Source organism: Carassius auratus, chromosome 8 (genome assembly GCF_003368295.1).
Source record: "Carassius auratus strain Wakin chromosome 8, ASM336829v1, whole genome shotgun sequence".
NCBI lineage: Eukaryota > Metazoa > Chordata > Actinopteri > Cypriniformes > Cyprinidae > Carassius > Carassius auratus.
The window spans coordinates 16,286,894-16,300,224 of NC_039250.1; the positions used below are offsets into that span (position 1 = coordinate 16,286,894).

Here is a 13,331-nt window from a genome sequence, read left to right on the forward strand (position 1 = left end):
CATTTTTTTTAAAGACAGTATGTCCATAAGAAGTAGCTCATGGCAGTAGTTCAAGCTTTAATATCTCAGATGATAGAAAATTCCTTATTAAAGAATTTACAGGCTGTTTGTGTCATTACATGGTGTTTGTGTCATGACATGTTAAGTCATGTGGCATGCAAAAACCAATAAGGTTTGATGTTTGGCCTACTAAATATTTGGTGATTGATTGAATTTTGGGAGGAGTATGTCCATCTAATCTCCTAATTAATACCGGGATATAAAAGCAGCCTTCTACTGTTTTCCATTGCCAGTAGTTTCGGCATATCTCCTTCCCTTCTCCTCCTCTCTGAGCCCTTCTATAGTTGTTTACAATGTATCCTATAGAAATTGCTTTAGAAAGGTGTGATCACATTTACAGTAAGTCTGCAATAAATCTGGATGAAATCCAATCATTTCAATTGGAATGTGATTAGGAATTTTGTGTGAAAGATTTCCGGAGGTCATTTGCAGTTGGTTGGTCTAGCGTAATTGAATTTATTGACCAAAAGAAAGCTGCTTGCTTTAAAAGTGACTTCTCTGTGAGCTGTACTTCATATTTCACTATTGACAATAGACCTTTTAAAAATTCATCAGTGATTCGCCAAGTGTTGGATTAAACCACTGGAGTTACCTGGATTAATTTTACGCTTCTTTTATGTCCATTTTATTTTTGGAGCTAGAATCTTTTGGACTCCATTGCATTTAATTGAATTGATAAAAACATCATGAGCATTCCTCAAAACATCTTCTACTGTGTTCTTTAGTGATCATACTCATAAGAGTTTAGACGTAAGCAAAGACAGAATTTTCATTATTGGATGAGCTATACATTTAATTGCGTTGTTTTTTGTTCTCCTTCTTTAAAGTTAATCACACTAATTTTATAGATAAGCTGGCAGACAGACATTCTTTTTATTTTAAAAATATGATACTATGAGATTTTATTCCATGTGTGGACCTTTGAACAGCATCCAGCGAAATAAGTAGAGATTCTTGTTACAATGCAGAGATTTTAAGAATCCCAAATTAGGTAGGTCCCTCAAGATATGTAAGATATGTATATGCGTCACCATACCCACAAGCCTTTAACATTGACCAGTCCTTCCTATGCATTTGGGCCAAGGACAGACTAAACCATTCTGAGAAAACGAGGGGTTAATGGGAATCGACAAAGGGTTTGTCTTTCACACATGGTCAGGTGCTCAAATAAGTATGCATGCTGCAAAATGCTAACATCTGCCTTTTCCATAATCTTCTATTTTCTTTTTCTTTTCTTTTTTGTTTACTCAGATTTATTAATTTACACTCTTCCCTGTTTTGCTCATGTTCCATGTCCTCTGCTTAATGATATGAGCAGATCCTTGCGAACTCTGGATTAGCAAACATTAGACGTTTAGTTCTAAGCGAGACACACTTATAATTGATATGGCATGGGTATTAATTACTGAACATTTTATCTAGGGCAAAGCTTTCACGGTCCTAAACTCTGTTTGTTCAGACTGTTCAGCTGCTGACAGAAGCATTGCTAATGCTAAGTGAATCTTGGAGGGATTTTGGAAGGTGGAGAGTTAAAGAAAAAGCAGCAATGCAGTGTGGTTGCTTTGTGTTTCAACTTGTCTTTCATGCTATCTTGTTAAACTCCTTAATATTTAATAACCTCTCCTCATCTTGCCTCTCTCTCCATCATGCATGCATGCTCATTCATTAGAGGTGTTTGTTAAAGCAAGCATCACTATAACTAGTGCTCATTTGGTGTATAGAATTAGCATTTAAACAAACCATAACATTTAACATTTCTAAACCGGGTTTAACAATTCAGTGTTTCCCAAAAGCATAGTTCCAAAAAAACTAACAAACAAACAAACAAAAAAAAAAAACTTGTGGATCAACCCGTGGTAAGAAGCAGAGTTTTTTATTAGTTTGACATGTGGAGTTTCATTTTACTTCTTTTAGTTTGTCAAGAGAACGTACAGTTTCTGAAGACTGGTCTCTGTAAATAAAGCAAAACAAAAGAAAACAAAAACTGTGACAGTCGTCCCTTAAAATGTGAATTATTACCAGCAATAATCTGACACTAATTACACTAAAACCTAACAAAAATCTATAAATGGATTAATAAACAGAAGTTATTATTCCACCAACTGCATAACACTATTAACAACAGCTCTATATTGTTGAACCAATGTGATTTGAACAGATCGAAGTAAGATTTTGCGAAAATCTTGACTAGCAAGCAACACCACAGAAACCACAAACAGCATCCTACATTAGTGTACTCTAGTAACACCCTAGAAACTAAATAACACCCTCAACAGTGGCAACTAGGGCTGTCACATTATTACATATTTCACACCATGGTTTTATTGTGGTCAAAAGAATTCACCATAACGATATATTGTGATATCTATAGAAACATTGGGGTGAAAAAATTTATCATTTAAATTAATTTTTACTTTATTTAGTTTTTCTTTTTCACCCAATAAACATTAGGATGCTGATAAACACAGGGCACAAGACTCAGGCTTTCTCTGTGAAGAAAGAAATCTGTGAAGCTCCCTATAAAATAACAAGTGGGAAAATACTATCAAGTTCAACAGTATGATGAATAAATATTATCATCAAAATTCATACTTTAACCTGTTAATTTGCATATGCATATTTAAGCTCTTTAGATCGTTTGCACCATCCCCAATGAAGTCATGCAGTAAGTGCGCTGCTAATTCAGGTTTATGTGTGCCTGGAATGGCTGCAGATTATTAAGTGCATGGCACTACAACCAACTTAACATTTTACAGAGTTTAATATAGCAATGTGGTCGCTCAGTTTTTCTACATCAGTTCTAATTGTGTAATAGATTTGAACAAAGAAATAAAGTGCTACACACAGGCCATATTGACCAGGACTTTATTGCAAAAAAAAACAAAAAACAAAAGACAAATTAAAGAAAACGCATTACGTATTAAAAGAATCACCCTTTATTTAGATATATGAACACCGAAAACCACTGTTAACAGGTTAAAAACAATCGCAACTTTTACCTGGTTATCATAGAAGTCCTGTTCATTTTAAATATTGTGGTTATCGCCAAGAACAGTATATCGTCACACCCTAAATTAACACAATATTGATATTTCACGCTTTGAATATCACGATTATCATCAATACCGGTATATTGTTACACTAAGGTGACCACCCGTCCCGCGTAGGGCGTGCTCGCACAGCGTTTGAAGCCCAATTCATGCGTCCCACAAATTGAGACTGTGTCACGCATAATCAATGCTTGCTCAAAAAAAGTTGGTCGCTCTACATCCTACATACATTATTTGACCGTTCAGCACGCTACTGTTGCCACACCCACCCCTCAGTTGAACTGCTGACTAGGTTGTTGTCAGCTTTTTTGTTGTTGTTCGATTCAAAAATTGAATTTTTTGAATTGAATTGAAATTCAAAATTGAATTTAAATTGAAATTTAAAATTTAAATAATAAATTTAAAAATTTAAATGAAATTTAAATTGAATTGAATTTAAATTGAATTGTTGTTCAGATTCGAAAAATGGAGAAAGTGTTTAAAAAGAAAAGGTATGTCCTGTTTCAAACTGTTTTTTTTTCATGCGCCTGCCTTTACTAACATGCAAGTTCACCATCCTTTCTCCCCCTTCTCGTTCCGTGAGTTGTGAGTTTAGACTTTTTTTTAACTGTTTCAGTGGTGTTGAGCAACTACAATTCATTTTAATCCTATAATTTAATATAATAATTTATTTAAAGTGAATAAATTGTAATGAAAAATAAATAAAATTAAATAGCTAAAGTAAATCGTAAGTGGAAGTGCATCTGTCAATTCTGTCATGAGCATATATTAGCAATTACACATGTTTAGGGCAATAGGGCATTATTAATATACCATGTAAGGTGGTATGTGCTAGAAATGCGTAAACCACTATCAGTGAGTCTGCCCATGGGGTGGGGGCACTACCGCGCAAGGCAGTGTCCCACATTGTCCCTCAGAAACATACCCCTTGTCCTCCCTTGGGCTCATTAGCAGGTGGTCACCCTATGTTACACCCCTAATGACAACATACCAACAAACACTCAGAACACCTTAGCAACCACATAGGAACACCCTAGAAACTATAAACAACACCGTGAAATAGTGGCAACAAAGTAACAGCTCAGAATACCTTTGTATTTTAGCAACACCACAACAATCAATCTAAACACCGCAATGATCACGTACCAACACCCTTAAAACCAATAGTGGCAACACACCAAAATTCAATCAGAGCTACTTAGTAACCACATAGCAACACCTTAGAAACCACAACTAAAACAGGCTGGATAAAAGATTTAAATTGTGGGCAAATAAGGGAATTAACATTTTTGCGCCATCATTGAGAAAGTTGAAATTTACAATTTTCAACTGCTAAAGGAAACATTTTCCCTAGAAAACAGGATTTCTGCAGATACCTTCAGATTATAAACTATTATGATACAAATAAAAAAGGAAAACTCAAAGACAATTTGAATCCATTGATAGACCTACTTAAGAAGATCCACACATCAGGTATTAGATATAAATTAGTTTCCCAGATATACAAGAGTTTGGACAATATGTAAACACTCTAACCTATATCAAAGAGAAATGGAGGACAGACTGTGGAATAATCTGTACTGATGAAGCGTGGTCTAATACATGGACATTTCAATGGAAATCAACAAGTTCATTAAATCATAAGGAATATTGTTGGAAAAAACGTTAGATAGATATTTAAAACACCTGTACAAATAGTCTAATACAGTAATACTTCTTCAAAATGTTGGCGAAACTGTGGATGTAATGAAGCAAACCATTATCATATATTTTGGGAATCCCTATACAGTATATTCAAGAATACTAGAAAGAAATACAGGAAGTACTTAAATATATTTTTAGAAGAGACATACCTCTAGTAAGCAAACTGTTTAATTTGGCTGCATATGTCCAGAGATAGTAGATAATATACAGCAGATAATAAATACCTGATGGGTGTGCTTTTGGCAGCCAGTAGGAAAAAAGCAATTACACATAAATGGTTAAAACAAGAGAGACCAACATTACTTTTCTTTGTAAAAAGAAAAACAGGTTATACTTTGAAATAATTTAATGAAGGTTGCATATAATTTATAGTTAAAACATAATTGTACAAGATAGTCCGTGGTTGCATTGAGCATTGTATGTAACTTGAAATATGCTACATGATTGTACTCAAATGAATGTTCACAACAAACAAAAATAAGATAGAAAAAAAAAAAGAAACCACAAATAACACCCTGCAATAGTGGCAACACACCAACAATTATTCATAACACATTAGCAACCACATAGCAACACCATAGAAACCACGAACAACATCCTACAATAGTGACAACAAACTAGCAATCACACCTCAACAATCATATAGCACCACACCAACAATCACAGGTCATTATTGTAGGGTTTTCTATGGGGTTTCTATGGTGTTGATGTTTGGTTGTTATGGTATTCTGAGTGGATGTTGGTGTATTGTTACAATTCTAGGGTGATATTTGTGGTTTCTAGGGTGTTGTTAATGTTTGCCAAGGTGTTTATTTCACTAAGCTGTTCTGAGTGGTGCTATGTGATTGCTAAGGCATTTAGATTGTTAGACACAATACCTTAGAATTGTGGTAACAAACTAATTACTAATACAGTTGAATAATGTAGTTATTTCTATATAATAATAATAATAATAATAATAATAATAATAATAATAATAATAATAATAATAATAATAATAATAATAATAATAAATAAGTCTTTCACTGTAAGAGAAGAGACAAGCAATGATATGAGAAATCTCTTCTTATTTCTGTCCACTGTAGAGCTTGACCTATATTTCACATGTGCAGAATAAGACAAACTTGTTTTGTATGCATTATCTGCAGCTTTCAGAAAGATGTTGATATTTTTCTTCATATACTATAAGAGTAGAATGACTAGCCCAGCCTCTCTGTTGTGGTATTGAGACCTTGCTCTTAGTGAGATGTGTTTCACACATCAGGAGTGTGCTATAGCACCCTGCGTCACATATAATAACAGCAAGGTCAAAACGCTGATGGTCATTAGAGCAACTCAGTGGAGCAGAAACACTGTCCTGTATGAGACCATAAAGCCATCATCACTGAACGCTAGTGTGCATCATCTTGCACTACCTTAACATACATTTTCTGTATTTTAACGTTTTAAAGATTTGATTCAATTTTAATGTTTGACTTTTTATTATAGAATTGTACATTTATATTTACATGTAGTCATTTTGCGGATGTTTTTATGCAAATCTTAAAATTTTGGGCAACAGATTGGGGAACAGATAAAGCAATTCTTCTTAAAGAGGCAAACAGACACAGGAAGTGCTCAAGTTTCAGGCATTGTTCAAATAAGTACAAGCTAGAAAGGGAAAGAATAAATAAAGTGAAAGATTTAAAAGCTGGGTCGAAACGAGATGAGTTTTCAGCTGTCGCTTGAAAATTGTCAGGGATTCAACATTCCAGATAGGGGTGGGAAGATCATTCCAACTGCCGGGAATGGTGAACGAGAATGTTCTGGAAAGTGATTTTGAGCCTCTCTGTGATGGTAAAACGAGGTGTCACTCACTCGCAGATCTCAGACTTCTGGAAGGGATGTAGACTCGTAATCGTGAGTGGAAGTAGGTGGGTGCTGACCTGTGGCTGTTCTATATGCAAGCTTCAATGTCTTGAACTTGATGCAAACTGCAACCGGTAGCCAGTACAAGAAGATGAGAGAGGTGTAACATGGGCTCTTTTGGGCTTGTTGAAGACCAGCCATGCCGCTGCATTCTGAATCATTATTAGAGGTTTGGTTGTTCTTGATGGAAGTCCAGCCAGAAGAGCATTGCAGTAGTCCAGCCTAGAAATGACGAGGGCCTGGACAAGAAGTTGTGCAGCATGCTCCGTTAGAAAGGGCCTGATCTTTCTGATGTTGTGCAATGCAAGCCTGCAAGATTGAGCAGACTTTGTAATGTAGTCTTCGTAGGTCAGCTGGTCATAATTAGATTACATCAAGATTTCTATCCTAAGTTGATGGGGTAATTGTAGAAGAACCTAGCTGAATGGTGAAATCATGCTTTAGAGTTGGAGTGGCAAGGAACACAAGAAGCCCAGTTTTTGCCAGGTTGAGCTGTAGGTGATGTTCTTTCATCCATGCCATGATGTCCACCAGGCAGCCTGAGATCTGTGCAGCTACTGTTGGATCATGATCATAGCGATGTGGACAGAACGCACTGATAAGAACACAAAACATTCTTACTTGTGGTTCAGTGAGAGAGTCAGATGTTGATTCGATAACAGCTCAGATGGATTAATTGAGTTCATTCAGTGAATGATTTAAATTGATAACTTGTGAGTCTGTAAGTCATTTTGTGTTGTTGAATAAAATAACCAGACATCACTCAAAGGACATTTCTTAATCAATCAGATTACACTGGTTGTATTTTATGAGTGAATATAGCACAATAAAAAGTCAATAAATTAGATAATATTAAAAAGATATTGACTTTTGTCATATTTTGTCCCTAATGTTATTACATTTAGTCCTTGTTGTAAATTGATGACATTATACAGGCAACAGTGAATATGATAATATGTTTGTAAGAGCTGGCTCACTGTTTAATTTTATCCCACATCTCTGATGTAATGACCTGTCTGAAATTGATTCAGATTTGACTATGGCTTTGATTTGTAGTCATCTGATTTTTCTTTCCTCTCCAGAGAGACACTAAAGGACAGTTTCTCTTGGATCATGTGTGTAATCACTACAGCTTGCTGGAGAAGGATTACTTTGGCATCAGATATGTGGATCCAGAGAAGCAAAGGGTAAGTACACATTCACAACTCTATGGCTTCAATATTCAGTAAGCAAATACTGACATATACGTTTAGGTAACTTCAACAGATACACTGTTTAAGCATTTAAACCTTACTTAAGATGAATATCATTGCATTAGGTAAGACAATATCGCATCAACATCTAAAATGAACTCCTGCAGGAGTTTTTACACTAATTACACTAACACAACTGCGCAAGTAAACTAACGGTAAGAACATTATTTGTGAATAATTTAAAATCCTGTCTCTTGAGTAGCAAGTACACTACCGGCAAAATGTGGGGTACACAGTAAAAACAGTAATATTGTGAAATATTGTTGCAATTTAAAACAGCTGTTTTCTGTTCTGAATATATTAAAAAAAAAAAAAATTTATTCGTGTGATTTATTCAAAGCTGAACTTTGAGCATCATCAATCCAGTGACTCATGATGCTTCAAAAATAATTTTAAAAGGCTGATTTGCTGCTGAGGAAACCGTTTTGATTATTATCAATGTTGAAAACATTTCTTCTGCTTATAGAAACTGTGATTTCAGGATTTTGTTGATGAATAGAAAATTCTAAGTGTAGAATTTATTGGAAATAACATCCAAACTGTTGAACCTTAATGTAAACTACAGCACACAATCTCACAAATCTTAAACATGCTTGTTTCCACACTTTCACCAGGGTAGATATTTCATCCTTAAGTATCACACTGGCTTTAAATTCAGAGCAAAGTTACCATAGCAACCGACCAAGGGGTTTTACCCTACTGTATGTACGACAATGTTTCTTCAGTCAAGCAGAAAACCTCCCAGCAGCACTGCAGTGAATTATTTACAGTCATTTATGTTGTAATATTAATGTCTGTTATGTGAGTGGGAATGTTGTTTACGATCATTTCCCGAGCAGGATGATTGTCCAAAGTGCTTGCCATAAAAAATTTGATTTGTCACACCATCTTTAGCTGTCAGTGAACAGCAGTCAATAATTTCTCTCTTGTTGTTGTTTTACAGCATTGGTTGGATCCGAGCAAACCAGTCGTGAAACAGATGAAATGTAAGTTATTTGGTTTTTGCCCTTAGTGTGGCAGATTCAGCTGTATCAGTAGACATTGTGAACATAGTGGCATTGTTGTCATTTGCACTGTAACACAAATTCAAACAATGTTGCATCACAGGTCAAAAGTTTAGCATATCATTATCTGACCACTACACCACAGCTAATAGTACAGACTTATGGTACAGGAGAGAGTCATATCTAGAAACAAAAATACCAAGTTCTGTCATGGAACTCTATATGGTGCATCAGAAACCCTTCCCCTTCCCCAGCTCCACCTGTAGATCTGATACGGGGTTGTTCAGGCAAATTTTCGCAGGAAAAATTCAGTCATTTCAACGGTGTTCATTTTGGTGATGAACTAAGTTAAATAAAGCAAAAAATATGATGGCGATAGTGATGTTTTTGGTCAACAAATAAAAACAAGATAAAAATGGGAGGCATGATTTGTGAAGAGATCAAATCAAAACTAAAATCATGTGTGCTAGGAAGGTTAGATGCGCACATTTGCGCGCAATATACAATAGGGGGTGGGGGGATGGTAACGGGGGTGTCTCGCAATATTGGAAATATTTTAGAAATGTGCAAACTTTGTGCAAGACTTAAGCCAGTGGTCGTCTTTCAGCATGAAAGTTAAAATGATGCTCCACCCCGAAATGAAGATTTTGTCATTAATCACTTAACCCCATTTTGTTCCAAACCCATAAAAACGTAATTCGTCTTCGGAACACAATTTGAGATATTTTGAATGAAAACCAGGAGGCTTGTGACTGTCCCATTGACTGCCAAGTAAATTAAACTGTCAAGGTCCAGACCATAAACCGTAAAGTTATGAAGCTACGATAATAATTTCTGCACGCGAATAAAGCAAACATATAGACTTTATTCAACAATTTGTCTCCTCTGCGTCTCTCCACATCAGTGTAGCGCCATTTTGGAGAATATGAGCTGTGTGCAGACAGCTTACGATCTTCTGTGTCAGTCACATCACATCAAAGCGTAAATATATGTAGAAAACTGTGAAATGTCACAGAAATATTGCTAACGTCACCAACCTTACTCAAGTTAAACGTCACTCCCAATCAGAAAAGAGACGGAGAGAGATTGCAGACAAAGTGTGAAATGACTCTTCGAAGCAGACGTTCTCTGAAGTGACGTGGTGACGTCAATGAAATCAATCTTTCCCTCCAAGCTTTGAACTTCTCAGACTCATTACGTTTATCTTTGAAGACTTCATTTCATTCTTCACCAGAGGGGTTTCCCTCATCTCATGGATTAATATAATCATTTTAGCTCCCCTCATGCCCTCGGTTACAGTTCTCTGCATAATCTCTCTCACATTTACTGGCTTACCCTCAAGTGAGTCTCTCTCTGCTCTCGTCTGATTGTTTTTAGGTCAGCAGCCGTACACTATGTGCTTCAGGGTGAAGTTCTACCCTCAGGAGCCGATCAAGATCAAGGAAGAGCTGACAAGGTAACAGGACTGTGCTCTAATGGTCAAATGGCATTAGAATAAGATTAAAACAACCCGGGCCAGTCACAGCATAAACAGCGCTGAATCTCTCAAGTCTAGAATACAAGACGGAGGATCCTCTGGAAGAGATTTGCATTTTAAAAAATGCCTCCTGGGCAGATTGTTCCAGTTTCATTTGGAAAGAGCATGTTTACTTTACAGCTGAAGCCAGAACGGCTGATCTGCGGCTGCTTTCGTGTTAAAGTAAGCAGTGTGATCTCATTATAATCAATCTCATGAAAGCTGTCAAGAACAAGACTCAGGTCATATCACTCCAAAAACCAGAAGAAATAAAATATATACTGTATATATATCTTGTGCAAAATAAAAGAGAAACTAATTTTTGTTACTTTTTGTACATTATTTTCAGAATAATTAAGCACATATTCCAAAATCTCATTGTGTTCGCCTCGCTCTATTCAGTGACGAGGACTGAAATCTCTAGGTGGGTGGGTCTTTGTGAAATATTTGGATCATTATTCTGTATATATATCAATGTGGGTTTTTGAATGAACAAGCCTCGTTAGGGAAACAACATTCAATTTGAGAAGATACAGTTATGCGCACTATATAAAAAAAATAAAACACTCCCTGATTTAGCTGAAGATGATGAAACAAAAATACATGCTTTTGGGACTCGAACTGCATAATCTTTCTGGAATCTGTTTATTTACAATGAACTGTCAGAACGAATCAATTCTCCGCATTAAATCAGGCTTTCCGAAGCTTTGTATGAGAAAGCCTGTTTAGGATGAATTGAGTTATTACAATGAATCAAACTTTTCAAAGTGTCATATGAGAACAGCAGCATTTAGGATGAAACTATTTATTACAATGAATCAATCTTTCCAGAGCTACACGTGAGAGAGAGCACTGTGTTTAAGGATGAAACGATTCATTAGAATAAATTGACATTTCCAGTGCAACATATGATAGGGATAGGGATATCTATTTAATATTTTTTGGGGAAAATATCTAGATGACCATTTTGTAATGAAGACAACCATGAAAAAAAAAAAAAAAAAAAAAAACTTACAGTGAGGTTTTAGATATTTGCCTTCATTATTTTTAATTCTTAAAAAAAAAAAAAATGTTATGTTAGAGCCAAAAGCCATGGTCCTCCTAGACCCTGTTCTCCTGACTTTCTTTTATAATATCAAAAAACAAACAAAAAAACTTCTGTTTTAATATATGTATTATTTAAGTTTTAAAATAATTAAACTATAAATATGCTACACAGAGGCCAAACTGTAAACCACACAAAAAATATCAGTTAATTTGGCAATGACAAGGTTAGTTTGAGTTCATAATATTGTTTCTATACTTAATTAATAATACTTAAAAAAAATAATACTTAGAAAAATGTCAAAAACTTTTTACTTAGACATAAACCTTTCTGTTTTGAACTAGATTTTTCTTTTCATAATTTTGGACATCCTTATTTGTCCAAAAATGAATATGAAACATGTTTACTCCTCAGTTTTATTTTAACAGGATTTATTTATTTTTTCTCAAAAGGAAGCAAAATATTCTGAATAGACTGTCAGTGTGTGTCACATATTCCTCTAACATTATCAGAGAGCTACGGTCCAAAAGCGAGCTTTGATTCCATCTCAAACACACACATACAAACACGGACATCTGCATAGATACACAAACACACACATACACACTCGCAGATTGTTAGTGTGACTAACTCATTAGTGCTGCTCTCACAACATGATGCTCAGTGCATGTGCACCATCTGAACTGTGAAGATAAATGTATTTGTCTTTCTGGATCTTCCTCTCTTTCTCTGCGCGCTGCAAAACCGGGGTGTTCCTGTGGCCAGACAGAAGCTTGAAAGAGTGCAAAGGCGTATGTGTGTGAGAGTGTAACAGGGAGCCTGGGTTATTTGAGTTAAATGGGAACATCATGTGAAACAGGAAGGAAGGGATTGCGATGGACAAGAGATGCATTAATGTGAACATTCAAGCTGTTTCTTCTCCGCACCAGTTTTTTTTTTTTCTGCTAAAACTCAGTTTGACATAGAAAACAGCTACAGTATAGGTCTTTTTTTCCCACTCTTTCTCTGTTTAATATTTAATATAAAGAATAGATTTGAGTGCAGTGGGTTAGAAAGAGCGAGAATGGAGAAAACAGAAATGCGCAAGTGCACAAAAAGTGTTTGGCCAATGCATTGTAACCCTGTTGTGCAAACCCCGTAAGTCAAGATGAAATCTGTTTGGGAGGGCACATTATTCCAATAGTTCTTTTCATCAAATTTTTCATCAAATGTGATAACTTGCTTCACCTCTGAAATGGCTTGAAATATCCCGCAAACCGTATATATTTATATATAAAATGTACTGTATATATGTACTGTATATATCTGTGTGTATATATATATATATATATATATATATATATATATATATATATATATATATATATACAGCACAGACAAAACGGTTGGACACACCTTCTCATTTAAAGAGTTGTCTTTATTTTCATGACGTTGAAAATTGTAGATTCACACTGAAGGCATCAAAACTATGAATTAACACATGTGGAATTATATATGGAATTATATACATAACAATAAAGTGTGAAACAACTAAAAATATGTCATATTGTAGGTTCTTCAAAGTAGCCATCTTTTGCTTTGATTACTGCTTTGCACACTCTTGGCTTTCTCTTGATGAGCTTCAAGAGGTAGTCACATGAAATGGTCTTCAACAGTCTTGAAGGAGTTCCCCGAGAGATGCTTAGCTCTTGTTGGCCCTTTTGCCTTCTGTCTGCGGTCCAGCTCACCCCTAAACCATCTCGATTGGGTTCAGGTCCGGTGACTGTGGAGGCCAGGTCATCTGGAGCAGCA

The 13,331-nt window shown here is 35.5% G+C and overlaps 1 protein-coding gene across 2 annotated transcripts in view; it reads left to right on the plus strand.

The window, feature by feature from the left end:
* The window catches only part of LOC113107420 (FERM domain-containing protein 3), a 56,721-nt gene that overhangs the window by 8,622 nt on the left and 34,768 nt on the right, over positions 1-13,331 (plus strand). For both annotated transcript variants that reach the window (XR_003292656.1, XM_026269915.1), the window contains exons 2-4: positions 7,805-7,909; positions 8,919-8,961; positions 10,357-10,435. Coding sequence is in view for 1 of the 2 variants with exons in the window: in XM_026269915.1 (XP_026125700.1) it covers positions 7,805-7,909; positions 8,919-8,961; positions 10,357-10,435 (227 nt within the window). In the remaining variant the exon portion in view is untranslated. The remainder of the gene's footprint in view (positions 1-7,804; positions 7,910-8,918; positions 8,962-10,356; positions 10,436-13,331) is intronic.